This window comes from Scomber scombrus, chromosome 19 (genome assembly GCF_963691925.1).
Source record: "Scomber scombrus chromosome 19, fScoSco1.1, whole genome shotgun sequence".
Taxonomy (NCBI): domain Eukaryota; kingdom Metazoa; phylum Chordata; class Actinopteri; order Scombriformes; family Scombridae; genus Scomber; species Scomber scombrus.
The window spans coordinates 18,645,402-18,657,896 of NC_084988.1; the positions used below are offsets into that span (position 1 = coordinate 18,645,402).

The window sequence follows — 12,495 nt, forward strand, 5'->3', positions numbered from 1 at the left end:
CTGAAACAAGTATACAATTAGTTTATAGCACTTTATGTACTACAACTTGACAATACAATCACTGTGTATTTTAAAGTGTATTTTAAAGCATAAAGTGTTATAAGTGTTATATTACTTTTCTTTTTTATTGTCAAAAACAATAAAAGAAAAAAATAAAAGTAAATGTATATAAAGAAAATGTACATATTACAACTATAAATTAAGGCTAAGGGAATGGGGATCTATATAAAGCTTTTGAACATAGCACAATGAGTTACAGTTTTAATGGCTTTTGGTTTTAGGCAGGATTGAATTGAATTAATGTATTGTTTGATCTTATTGCCAAATACAATAACGCATGGTTTCTTATCTATTTGGCCTTAATAATAATAATAAAATGTATCACGTGCAAATGAAAATCATTATTATTTTAAATGAGACCAAACATAACATTCTTCCAAATCAAATTAAAACTTTCATCAATAATGTCATCAATAAAATAACACTAAATTACTTTTCGTGAAAGTAGGAGCAGCGCTTCCTGCGTCACCCACCACGTGGTCTCACTGTCACGTGGTGAAACCGGAAGTTTTGACCATGCAGCATCTTCCAGTCAAACAGTTACACTGCAGCTAAAGCACACTTGTAACATAATATTTTCCTGTAACAGCTCGCGTTTTGTCTGTGCGTGTCAGCAGTGATGGCTCAGGAGGTTGTCGGCTTGAAGGCTCAGCTGAAAGAGAAAGAGAATGAAATTGCTGCTCTGAAAAAGAAACTGGCTCAGCTGGAAAAGGTACGAAAGACTAGGCTACTTTATAACCAGAAATAAAGTTTATTAGTAGCTCACATTTACAGGCTGTGCTTAGAAAAACGAGTTAGTCTCACTTTTCTATCCAATGCAATGCAGCTACAGCGTTAAGTTTCTGTTTAGTCAATGCTACATAACGTTAGCAAACTTTACTTATTGTTGTTAGAGTAAAATAAGCATGTTTGACAGCGCTCTAAGTAGTAAACAATGAACAACAATTATAGACGAACAAGAGAAAAGCTGAGGAAAGATGAAAATCAATACTAAAACATGGTAAACATTGTTACCTGTAATTAATTGAGCTGACACAAGAAATCAGAGCTCACAGCACAACCACATCATGATTGCTCCATTGTGTTAGTCATCAGGAGTCAGGACACACACACACACACACACACACACACACACACACACACACACACACACACACACACACACACACACACACACACACACACACACACACACACACACACACACTGTACATGCATAACATCACTGCAGATGCCGGGTCACAACAGTCAGCACACATAGATGAAAACACACTTGCTGTCTACGTGGTTTTCTACATTTCACCTGCAAATGGTCTCTCTTAGGTAAAGGTGAGGATGTGAGCACACTTGTGTATGTAGATAAGCTTTGATGACAAGTTACACACAAGTTGTAAGTTGGGTAGTTAACAATATATACTTGTTTTAATCATGGGTATTGATCAAACAAATACCCATAGGAACATCCAATAGTATTGCATTCCAAGTTTAGTATTAAAAGCATACAGACTTGCATAAGGAAAAGTTTAAACTGAGTGTCTCAGTGAATCTGGACTTACATTAGCAATGGAGTACAAGTAACTCATCAAATCTTAAATGTTAAAGGAAATATAAGCAGGAATTATTAAATTAAAATCCCTTAAGTATGTACTCATTATATATTTAAAGGCTGATTGTTTAGGGCACAAAGCCCCTGTTACACATGTGCTTCTGTTACTAATCCTTTCTGTGATATCAGAGCCACACTTCAGCACTGGAGCTGCGTGAGAGAGTGACACCCCTAACTCCCCTGAAAGCCAAAGCAGCGCTCTGCAATGAAGACATCATGCGGTACAGCAGACAGCTCCTTCTGCCTGAGCTGGGTGTGAAAGGTACGGATTATTCTCATATACAGTAAACATTCAATCAGCTGAGATTTGAACACAATTGAGTGAATCTTGATTGTCCACAGGTCAGCTGAACTTATCAAAGACCTCAGTGCTGGTTGTGGGCTGTGGAGGACTGGGCTGTCCCCTGGCACAGTATCTTGCAGCAGCTGGCATTGGTAAGTTATCTAGTTGATCAAAATAATAAACCTTTTTATCATTGTGCTTCACATAAATATATGAATGTGGGTCATTTTTGAGCTCTCAGTGGTTGGTCTTTACTTGAGGCAAAATTAGCAATCTGGCTCACCTCCCAGGGGCAGGTGAACAAATTAAATCTATCTGTGGTGGAAAACCTTGCAACCACATTTATGCATTTACAGTTTCCAAGGAAATGTCTCACACTACCCATTTTAGTGCTATTTAATGAAAAAAATAGCGTATATTTACAGCTTTTAATTTGGAACTTTTCCTCTGCAGTCTCACTTATGCTCTCTGGCACCTTAAGTAAAGTTTCAACAAAACTTTGGTTGTTTATCTAGAGAGAAACTGGAGGAAAGGGCCGGAGAAGTTTGTGTACTGGGAATACAATCATCAACAGATTGAGAAAAGCTGTTGAAAGTGCTGAGCAGACACAAAATTAGAGAAAATAAAAATATGCTGGACTTAAGATAAAAAGTAGGCAGTCAAGTATACTAACTGAGCCTCTTTTTTCTTCCAAAGACAGACTTTGTTAAATCTGTACCATGGTTACAAAGTTTAATTGTCATGGTTCCACTGCTATAAGGGCTTGATATTTTATTCGTTCATCCTTGTGTCTTGCAGGGCGTCTGGGCCTGCTGGACTACGACGAAGTGGAGCTCAGTAATCTGCACAGACAAGTGCTGCATGGGGAAGAGAACCAGGGTCAGGCCAAAGCTCTGTCTGCTGCCAATGCTGTCAGAAGGTACTCACTGGCACCTGCACACATTGCATAAAACATCCCGTACAGTTACACTTTGTGTGCAGGTCAGAAACACTTGTACACCAGTATCATTTAGTTAGACAAAGATGAGAAATCAGCATTTGAGAAATATATTCCTCCTCATTTGTGCCAAAATGGCATGAACAGATCTGAAATACAGAAGCTAGTATTTAGATATTATTAGTAAATGGTCAGTAACTACGATAATTGGTGTATTTATATGCTTTTTGTGACCCTTTGGTGGCTGTGTAATGTATGCTGGCGCTCTCCAGTCTCACCACAGGTTATATTTGGTTGTGTATTTCTCTCTAGTCTGCAAATATTGTGTAAACATGTTATTTTAGAGACAGCTTTTTTTGGTGCCTTTCTCCCTTACAGTGGGCCTACTGTGGTTGGCACGTGGATTGTAAAGCCATAGCCACACGAGGGCGTCATTTCTCTGACTAGAAAATAACATCTGCAGTGTATTGATGCTGTGGCACACACAGACTTACATCATTTTCCTTTTTTTCCCCCTTCAATACTCACAAGCAGTGGTTTTTGGTTTAACAGAACCACTAGTAGAGCTATGTATGTATATCTATATAGAGATTTGGGTTAAAAGAGGTGAACACAAATACTGATGTGTACTATGGAGTATCAAACTAGACTACTGTGGAAATCAATGTATCTTTTTCAATATGTCTACAGGTTGAACTCAACAGTAGAGTGTGTTCCCTACCACCTGCAGCTCTCGCCGGAGAACGCCTTGCAACTCATTCAGCAGTATCCTGCCTCACAGTCCTCAGCCTACATCTGTTACACAGATCTGCCACTGGCTAATTCCTTGCCATGAATCTGTCTTAATAGCTGCCATCCACTAAGCCTCACTCTTATGATCTCATATCATACTGCATGAAGAGCATTCGGGGAATTTAAAAGAGAAATGTGCATGTTTTGCTTAGAAAATACTTTACCTTGACTTTGCTGCTCTCATATATGACATTGTGGCGGATTGTTCAGATAACGTCCCCACTCGCTATCTTGTGAATGACGCGTGCGTGCTCAGCGGCAAGCCTCTTGTTTCAGCAAGCGCCCTAAGAATGGATGGACAGGTAAGATTGAAAAACTCTTTTGTCATCAGTGTGAGCTCATTTCACCAGCATAAAAACCTTTGTGTTCTGAGTAGATCTGTGTGTGTGTGTGTAGTTGACAGTATATAACTACTGTGGAGGCCCTTGCTACAGATGTCTGTACCCAGTACCCCCACCACCAGAGACAGTGACCAACTGTTCAGACGGAGGGGTGTTAGGAGTGGGTAAGTTGTCTATTTCTTGTCCCTTGGCTTTCCCAGAAGTCATTAGCTTTGAACAGAGCACAGCCTGTGTAAATGATAGCTGTTAGTAACGTTTTCCACTTATTTTTAAGTTCCAGGGATAATGGGCTGCTTCCAAGCATTGGAAGTCCTCAAGATTGCCTCCGGACAACGCTGTATCCTTTTGTTTTCCATTCTTAACTCTCACTTGACATACAGTACCTTCCTCTGGCATTTTGTTACTGTACTGTACATGCAGACCTTTCGCCTTGATGAACCAATAAAGAACTGCTGCGGTTTTCATTGTAACAAAGTTAGGGATGGGGAGGGTGTTCTGTGCCTGTCTGATAAAATAAAACAAAACCAGGCTGGATTCTTTTTGTCTGCACACCCTGGACTTTGCTGACTCTTCATTTGCTGTAGTCTCATGAAGCTGTTGTGGTAACAGCATTCTCACGCTAATGTACAGTAGACTCACATCAGAGAATAGACCTGCCCTATCCTGCCTCATGACTTCCATCATCATATCCTTGCTAATACCTGGAGCTGGCGCGTCAGTAAGGGAAGTGTCGTACTGTTTTCCTACTAAGAAATAAGAGAATGTTGCTGTGGTGTTTCTAAACAACTGGTAGCCCGTTCTTTGAATCAAGTCATGAGGTGATACTTTTCCTTGACCAGTTGTGCTAGCTTCCTGCAGTCAGCAGCTGGTGATGTTTGATGCTCAAGATGCCAGATTCAGGTCCATCAAGTTACGCCCCAAGCAAGCCAGCTGTGCAGTGTGTGGAGAGAACCCCATTGTAACCCAGCTGGTGGACTATGAGACCTTCTGTGGGTCTGCCGCAACAGATAAGGTTGATCATTAAAAAAGAATCTTAATATTATGGATCAGAGGTTTTTATGAGAATGTATGCCTTTTACATTTTCGCAGGAATATTTGCTTTTATAAGCCATAAGCAGTGTTTTTCTTATATCAACTGGATTGACCATTTACTCTGACACGTACATATTACATATAATTATCCTCTAATCATAGGAAAATGCTCTCATTGCTTAATTTTCCTTGTGTTTCAGTGCCGCAGACTGAACCTCCTCCCCAGAGATCAGAGGATCACAGTGCAGGTAAGAATATACACTCCAGAAACAGTTAGCCATTGCGTGACTCTCCGTAGTTAGCGCTGATTATTATATGATTAGTCACAATTTTTTTCCCCTCAGTTTTCATGTGCATTCATAAAACTGATTACATCTCAGCGCTGACCCAACCCTAAATGGGAAATGACTTAAAATGTGCCTGTAGATTTTCTATGGGAAAGAATAACATGTTCTACTTGGCACCCAGAGCAGTGGTAGTGGATTGCATCTGTTTATATTTCTGCAGAATTGGCGCTTTCAAACCCGCTGAGTCATTAAGCACAGAGATGGGGATCATGATTGATTGGGCTGTAATCGAGATTGTGCAAGGGGTTCCAGTTAGAAACAGTTTTGTTTCCTGTGATTTGAGGAAAAGTAGTTAAAATGTTCGTATTACTCTACACATACAAATACAAGCGGTACCTGTTTCAACATTCGCTGTGAGTCATTTAGGTTTCCCCGTTTAACTGCAGAGATACAAATCAATTTTCTGTTCCAAAAGTGAAAACCACACCTCTCTCAATTATAAACTTCTCTGAATTTGTGCATTAATGACTGTTTCAATGTAATTCTAGGATTACAAATCCATAATGGACAAAGCAGAGCCCCATCTTTTGTTGGACGTGCGCCCTCTTGTGGAAGTGGATATATGCCACTTGCCCATCTCACTCAGTATCCTTCTGGTGACGGAGACACAAAATCAATCTCACTGTCATAATTCCATACCTTCTGATCACGTCTGTCTGTTCCCCATTTCTCTGTGATTACTTTCCTTAAATCACTGCCAGACATCCCACTCTCAAGTCTAGAAGAGAGGAAGAGTGAACATATCCAATTACTCCAGGAGAGAATCAGCCAATTGAAACAGCAGATGGCAGGTGACCGCCATCCTCCAGGTAACATGTCAAAACACCGTTTAGGTCCGTACATGTTGTTTGAAATGAACAGGCACCCCGTGTGCATATTCACACTCCACTGTGTAGTCTCATACTGCCAGGCTGGCGGCTTATTTTGGACAGCTAGTAGCAGGTTGTAATGGGGTTGCTAGGTGACCCCTTTTCCAAAACAAGTATGGCCAACCTGAGCAGCTGGCCTGCTTTAGAGAAATTAATATTAAAAAATGTATTTTGGTGCTGCTCTGTATATTCACTTTGTTGAGGTTTCTTTATCAATGAGCTAAATTTAGCATAGCACTTAATACATTCTTAGATGTCTATTTTATAATCAATTCCAATTTACCTGTTTATACTCAATGTAATGTTTGCACCATTCAAACACCTGTGTGCTTTTTATCCCCTGTGGTGGTTTTATTTATCCTTTAATCATACAGTATGAATGTGAGTGTAATTTGAATTTAAAGCATACTTAGTTCAGATGATCCACTGTTGTCACCGAGCGTATCTCTCATATTTGTCTCTCTGTGGTTTCCCCCAGTTTATGTGATTTGTAAGATGGGTAACGATTCTCAGACGGCAGTGCAGGTTCTGGAGAAGCTGAGTGGATCAGAGGTGGACAGCATCAGCTTGAAAGACATCTGCGGGGGTCTAATGGCTTGGTCGCGGAAGATAGACCCCACATTTCCACAGTATTAACTTCGACATGTGTTCTGTTAATAAACTTCTATTTGTCATCTTTGCTCATGTTTACTTATGTGCACCGGACATTGTGCTTTCAGGTAAAGTTTAATGTCAATGCTGAATTGCAAAAGCTCACATGCCAAGTACAAGAGTGGGACCAGTTCCTATAATTTGTTGTTGTGTAATTTTCTGTGTGCTCAGTTCATAGAAAACACAAGGCAGCAGTTAGGTAACACATAAGCATCCTTGCAAAATCAAGTCCTTCCTGTTTTTTCTTTCTTTTTGACAATCCCTAGAAGTTCAGCTAGCTGTAGAAGACATCCTCCTCATATCTAATAAATTAAACATGTCACCCCAAGTAGACAGTTGGCTACAAACCCCATTTTTTACAGTAAACCCTCTATCTAAAAAGTGTTTAGTTGCCTAGACAACACAATACAGACTAAAAGCTATGAACAGAAATCTCATACTTTGATGTTTATTTGTTAAAGTGAAATCAATCCTCTTCTCATTTTGCTGGGGGGCATCCTGAAGCCCCTTTATAAGGGCCCCTGAGGACTCTTGTTCTTCACTTTGGAAAACTGTGCCACAAGCCGATCCGGGTTGTGTAGAAGTTTTTTTTTCTTGGCATGGCCAAGTTGAAATAACGGAAAAGAAAGGCACATGCGCATTGGTTAGAAGTCCATCGGAGGCGCCATTGCTTTACAGGGCTGTAGTTCAACTTTTCCTCCTCACACATGGAAAGTCAGTTACGCGGAGATAATAGAAAGACTCCAAGCCCCAACGACGGTCGCTGCTCTTTTTCTCGTCAAGCAGGGGGAGTAGTCACAGCTGTAAGGATAATAAGATGCGCATGAATTTACAATCTGGAATAAAAAAGATAAAGATAAAATAAATGGACGGCTCGGTTAGTCTCAGCGCGCCTGTAAGTAAAAGTAATGTTGGTATTTATTGTACGTAAGCTACGTCGCTGCGCTTTTGTTCGAGACTTGAGAAAAGTGCAGAATAATAAACTTGAGACTCCGCTTTCCTCAGTTGATGGAGTTACAAAGTTTCTTCAGTCCACTCACAATGGAAAGAAATGAGCCCTTCGCTGACTGTGAAGGTAAAGTATGATTTCTGAAACATTCAAGGCCGCGTTTGTTGTATTTTTTTAAACGGGCTTTTTACACGACACGATATAGTTGAAGTGCAACAAAGTCTCCTCCGAATGCGCAAATTCACGGCTTGTATAACTTGTTTTGCTGGCATTCTCGACTCTCGACTCGGGTTGTGTTCTGCCAGCGAGCCAGTCGAAAGTGGGAGGGGTGCAGATGTTGAGAAGCCTCTGTTCCAGATGTTAGTGGAGTTTGAGTTCTTGTAAACCCAGAAATGAGATGCTTTATCAACTTTTACGTGTCCTCGCGAGGTGTTGTTTTTGTATCGTCCTGCACGCGAACATCAAGGCCCATTAGTGCGTAGAGGGAAAAAAGTTACCAAAAAGTTCCAAAAAACAGTCGATGAGAATGTGAAACGTTTGATATGACACCCAAAAGTTTACGTTGTGGCTCCGCTAGCACGGTTCATTTACAATTACAAGCAATGAGAGCCAACCCTGGGAAGCAGACACAACCAAAACAACGGAAAGCAACATGAAAACAATGAAAATAGTCATCTAAATAAACTACCTGAAGCCTCATTTCAAGATTTAAGAATCAGTTTTAGCAAAGGCAAAGACTTTGTGGTCTTTTCTTGATAAAACGTATGAGCATGCGTAATTGTCTCTGTGATGTCAGTGTGGTAGTGACAGTGAAAAGAGCTGAAACATCTGTTTCTAAATGACTTCAACCAAAAAAAAGTGTCCATAACATGAAGAGAAGGAGCTTGTACATTCACACAGCCTGGATGAAAGCTTCTTACGTGCATCAGTCCTTTACTTTCTTTACTGTGTTCAGATAGGAGAATGTTGTTTTTTTTCATTATAAATATAGCACTGTGTGTGTTTGTCTCTGTGTGTGTGTATGTTTGTGGTGACAGGCTTCCTGTGGTCAGAGTGGATTACTGACTTCAGTAAGGATAAGGATCACCACTCCAGGATATGAAGTTTGCTGCAGTGATTTCTCTGCAGAAGTCTGCGGATCGCTCAGAGACTGTTTCTCCATCACCTGCCCATCTAGTGAATGAATGTGTGGTGTGTGAGCCCAGGTGGGCGGATAGGCTATTACCCTCTTAATTTGAGAGAAACAATGTCACACTCATAAAAAACCATACTGTGCTGACTCACTGATGAGGACCAGATATTTTCCCTACCAAAAACCTATCCACCTCCCTCACTGAACCCTCCACTATTCAGCGTTTCACGTCGCCATTGGAAGAAACCCAATGTCTGCCTCCCCTCCCCCGTCCTTACCTCGAGCCTTCCTCCACTCTCTCCATCCGCACCACCCGTCCTTGCCGTCTGCCCCGTCCCCATCGCCGAGCCCGCCCGGACCGCTCTACACGCGACTGTCCAACGGTAGTCACAGCGCCCCGAGCCCCACCAACTCCCGCAGCTCCTTCCATGGGGTGTCCTTCCTGCTGCAGATCGGACTGACCAGAGAGACGGTGAATCTGGAGGCCAGTGACCTGTCGCTGTCTGCTGTCAAGGACCTGGTGTGCTCCATAGTGGACCAGAAGGTAAGAATCTCATCACATCTCACACATTGATTCACACTCTGTTTTCAGTTACGTGGGACATTCCTCATCTAACACTTTTCTCTAATGCCCCCTGAAGTGAAAAGTTTTCCACAAACACATGCGTACACATTACAATTAGCTTGCTCTCATACTGGAGCAGTCATTCTGAAGGCAGTAGAGGGCAGACACCATGCACCAACATGTGTTTTGTCATCTTCAGCCATATTCATCTGTTTAGGTTTTTGTTTTCCAAAGCAGACATCTGGGCCTTGTGCCCCAAAATGAGTCAAACACCGCAGAAGCATGCTCACAACAGCAGTGATGCTCCTTCTGTTACAGCACGCAGTGAAGCAGTGCCAGTTATTTACATTGTGGTGTAATGTTGCTGGACTTGCATGATGCAAGCTCATACACACATACAATACTACTCTGTGGTTTTACTCAGCCCAGAGTTATCCCCAATGTGATGCTGGATCTGCTTTATTTTCCATGACATTGGTAATGCATTGTAATGAAACTGGAGTGTAACCTCAGCACAAGTAGTGGATTTAAATGCAAGTATAGGCTGCATCGTTCAACACCATTTACCATCTCATATTCTGTGTGTAAGTCAATCAGTGTGTGTGTGTGTGTGTGTGCGCGCGTGTTCGTGCGCCTGTTTAGCCTATAGTGTGGAAAATAAGAATTAGAGCAAAACATGCACTTTTTTTTCTAATTTGAATTGGCCCCATAAAATAATAAGCACTGTGAAGCTGCAACACCACAGATATTATTCCTTTTGTATGATGTGGTTTTCTCTGTCTGAGATATATAAACATGTTCATTGCACTACTCCAAATACCAAATAAGATCAAAAAAGTCTCTCACATGATCTGCACTTTTAAACTAGTAATACATTTTCTCAGTAAGTAATACAGTAAGTACTGCAAATTGACGTTCAGAGTTGATAACATGTATTATAATTTAACTCAGATTCATAACACGTCAGTGCTCTGAACCCCTCACTCGGTTATTTTGCGATTGTCTTCTTTTGAGCACATGCATGTGTACAACTATGCAGCAGTTGTGTGGGATTAATGGTGTGCAAAGCCTGCAGGAATAATGAAATGGTTGTGCATCCACACATTGCAGTTTTTTAACCTCTTGTCTATAATGATGATTACTCCATTTGTGTCTGTAATTATCATGGACTAAATAAAAGGAGGGTGATTAAACAGAGCACTTTCATCAGCTATCGGGACCTGAACATTTGGGTAGGTCAGAGCTATATTCGTGTTTGTGATGATGATGATGGTGGTGGTGGTTTTTAATCAAAATAAGGAAAAATGAATGAGTTAAAAACTTGCGTTGAACACAGTGGGAGATAGTGAAGGAGCTATCTGTATTGAGTCTGTGTCCTTTGGTTTCATGTTGTCCAAGTTGACATTCCAGAGGAGCAGGGTAATGTTGTTGTTCTTTACGAGGTCTGCTGATTCTCACTAGCTAGTTATGAACAGTTCTGGTCCGCAGAGCAGAAAATCTCATCACTGCGCATATTTACATGGATCCTGTAACATATTGGCACAGTTGCAAAAATCTGTAACAGGAAAAGGGTGGGAAACAAGATGCTTTGAAGAAAATCCCTTAAAGAGAATCAGAGCAGTGCCTTCATAGTGCACAAATGCTGATAATCTGCCAATATCACATCAGGATCACATATTGCTTGAGTGCAATTTTATTGTGTCACTTCATATCACATGCATGCATCTAAAGATGCCATACGCTCTAACAAGATATGTCAGGAAATGATCCAATTTGTGACCAACAGTCATGGGAATTCCTTTTTATAAGGCTGTAAACATCTGAACATACTGTACATCCTCTTCATCATAATATACTGTACATCATCACCACAGAACATATCCAGCCCGTTCATCCACATTATTGTGCATTTCTTCTGTTAAACACTGCCAAATGCAGTGTACTGCCTCAGCTATTTCATGAAATCCAGCCATATGGCTTCGATATCAATGGAAAATATGACTGTAGGCCCTGTGCGCTCCAGTCCATCCCTGCCTCACTTCTTGTTCTAAAATATGCATGACAATGGGGAGGCTTTTACAAAGTCTGCTCATCCGGGCCAAATTTTCCAGCTGAGGATCTCTGACCCTAGGTTAGCTGTTGACAGTCGTCCCAGGAACTCTCCAGTCAGCACAACCTCAGGTGTCTGTCAGCAGAGGCGAGACAGGAAAGAGCTTCAGACTTCATGTGGTAATATCTGCATGGAGATGGAGTCTGGATGGAAGTGTATTCCCCCCTTCGTGCTGCTGTTTCCTTCGCTGTGAGTTGGCCTGCTTCACTCAGTGACTCACCGCTCAACCATGCAACAAACATGGATGCTTATCCAGACTTAAATCTGTCCATTCAGTGTTACATTTTCTGCTGTGTCAGCTGTTGTGAACTCTCAGAGTGGGATTTAGCTATATGGCTATATCATGCACGTATATGTGCATATTTTTAGGGCTACAACTAATTATTCTTTTTTCATTTTTGAATCATTTTTGGTCTGTATAGAAAGTCAACGAATGATGCAAATGTCAAAAACTGTTTCCCAAAGCCCAAGGTGATGTCCTCATATGTCTTCTTTTTCCAGAACAGCAGTCCACAAACCAAAGATAATCAGTTTACTATAATACAAGACTGAACTAGAAAATATTCATATTTGAGTAGCTGGAACAAGGGATTTGGATATTTATTCTTAAACATTTGCTCAAAATGATTAAGTGATAAAGAAATAGTTGACAATTTTCTGTGAATCAGCTTGTCGGTTCATTGACTAATCATTGCAGCTCTACATATTTTGACTGAATACTGTTCAACCATGTTGACATCTTGTTAGTGTTTGACCTTTTATCACAGTGGCTGAGCAGGTTGGGTTGTGCATCTCTCTGTTGATAATATGACTCAGAGTTA

At 41.0% G+C, this 12,495-nt stretch overlaps 2 protein-coding genes across 5 annotated transcripts in view; both read left to right on the forward strand.

The window, feature by feature from the left end:
- Positions 1-182: 182 nt before the first annotated feature.
- On the forward strand, positions 183-6,931 carry mocs3 (molybdenum cofactor synthesis 3). Its single transcript, XM_062440286.1, has 13 exons — positions 183-772; positions 1,796-1,928; positions 2,009-2,101; positions 2,748-2,868; positions 3,577-3,651; positions 3,863-3,980; positions 4,075-4,183; positions 4,294-4,356; positions 4,868-5,031; positions 5,252-5,299; positions 5,887-5,983; positions 6,100-6,207; positions 6,746-6,931. Exons 1-13 carry the CDS (start codon positions 680-682, stop codon positions 6,901-6,903), a joined length of 1,380 nt encoding a protein of 459 aa, XP_062296270.1. The 5' UTR covers positions 183-679; the 3' UTR covers positions 6,904-6,931.
- Positions 6,932-7,609: 678 nt separating this feature from the next.
- Positions 7,610-12,495, forward strand: part of prkd3 (protein kinase D3) — a 36,984-nt gene continuing 32,098 nt past the window's right edge. For 3 of the 4 annotated variants that reach the window (XM_062439910.1, XM_062439907.1, XM_062439909.1), the window contains exons 1-2: positions 7,610-7,993; positions 8,905-9,543. In XM_062439910.1, the coding sequence (XP_062295894.1) occupies positions 9,250-9,543 (294 nt within the window). In that variant the 5' untranslated portion in view covers positions 7,610-7,993; positions 8,905-9,249. The remainder of the gene's footprint in view (positions 7,994-8,904; positions 9,544-12,495) is intronic. The other variant, XM_062439908.1, reaches the window with a different exon arrangement.

Excerpts from the sequence above, each read along its gene's own strand:
- mocs3 (XM_062440286.1), top strand. The coding sequence starts at position 680 with ATGGCTCAGGAGGTTGTCGGCTTGAAGGCTCAGCTGAAAGAGAAAGAG. Across the intron at positions 773-1,795 it reads AACTGGCTCAGCTGGAAAAG|AGCCACACTTCAGCACTGGA; the intron begins GTACGAAAGACT and ends CTGTGATATCAG. Across the intron at positions 6,208-6,745 it reads AGGTGACCGCCATCCTCCAG|TTTATGTGATTTGTAAGATG; the intron begins GTAACATGTCAA and ends GGTTTCCCCCAG.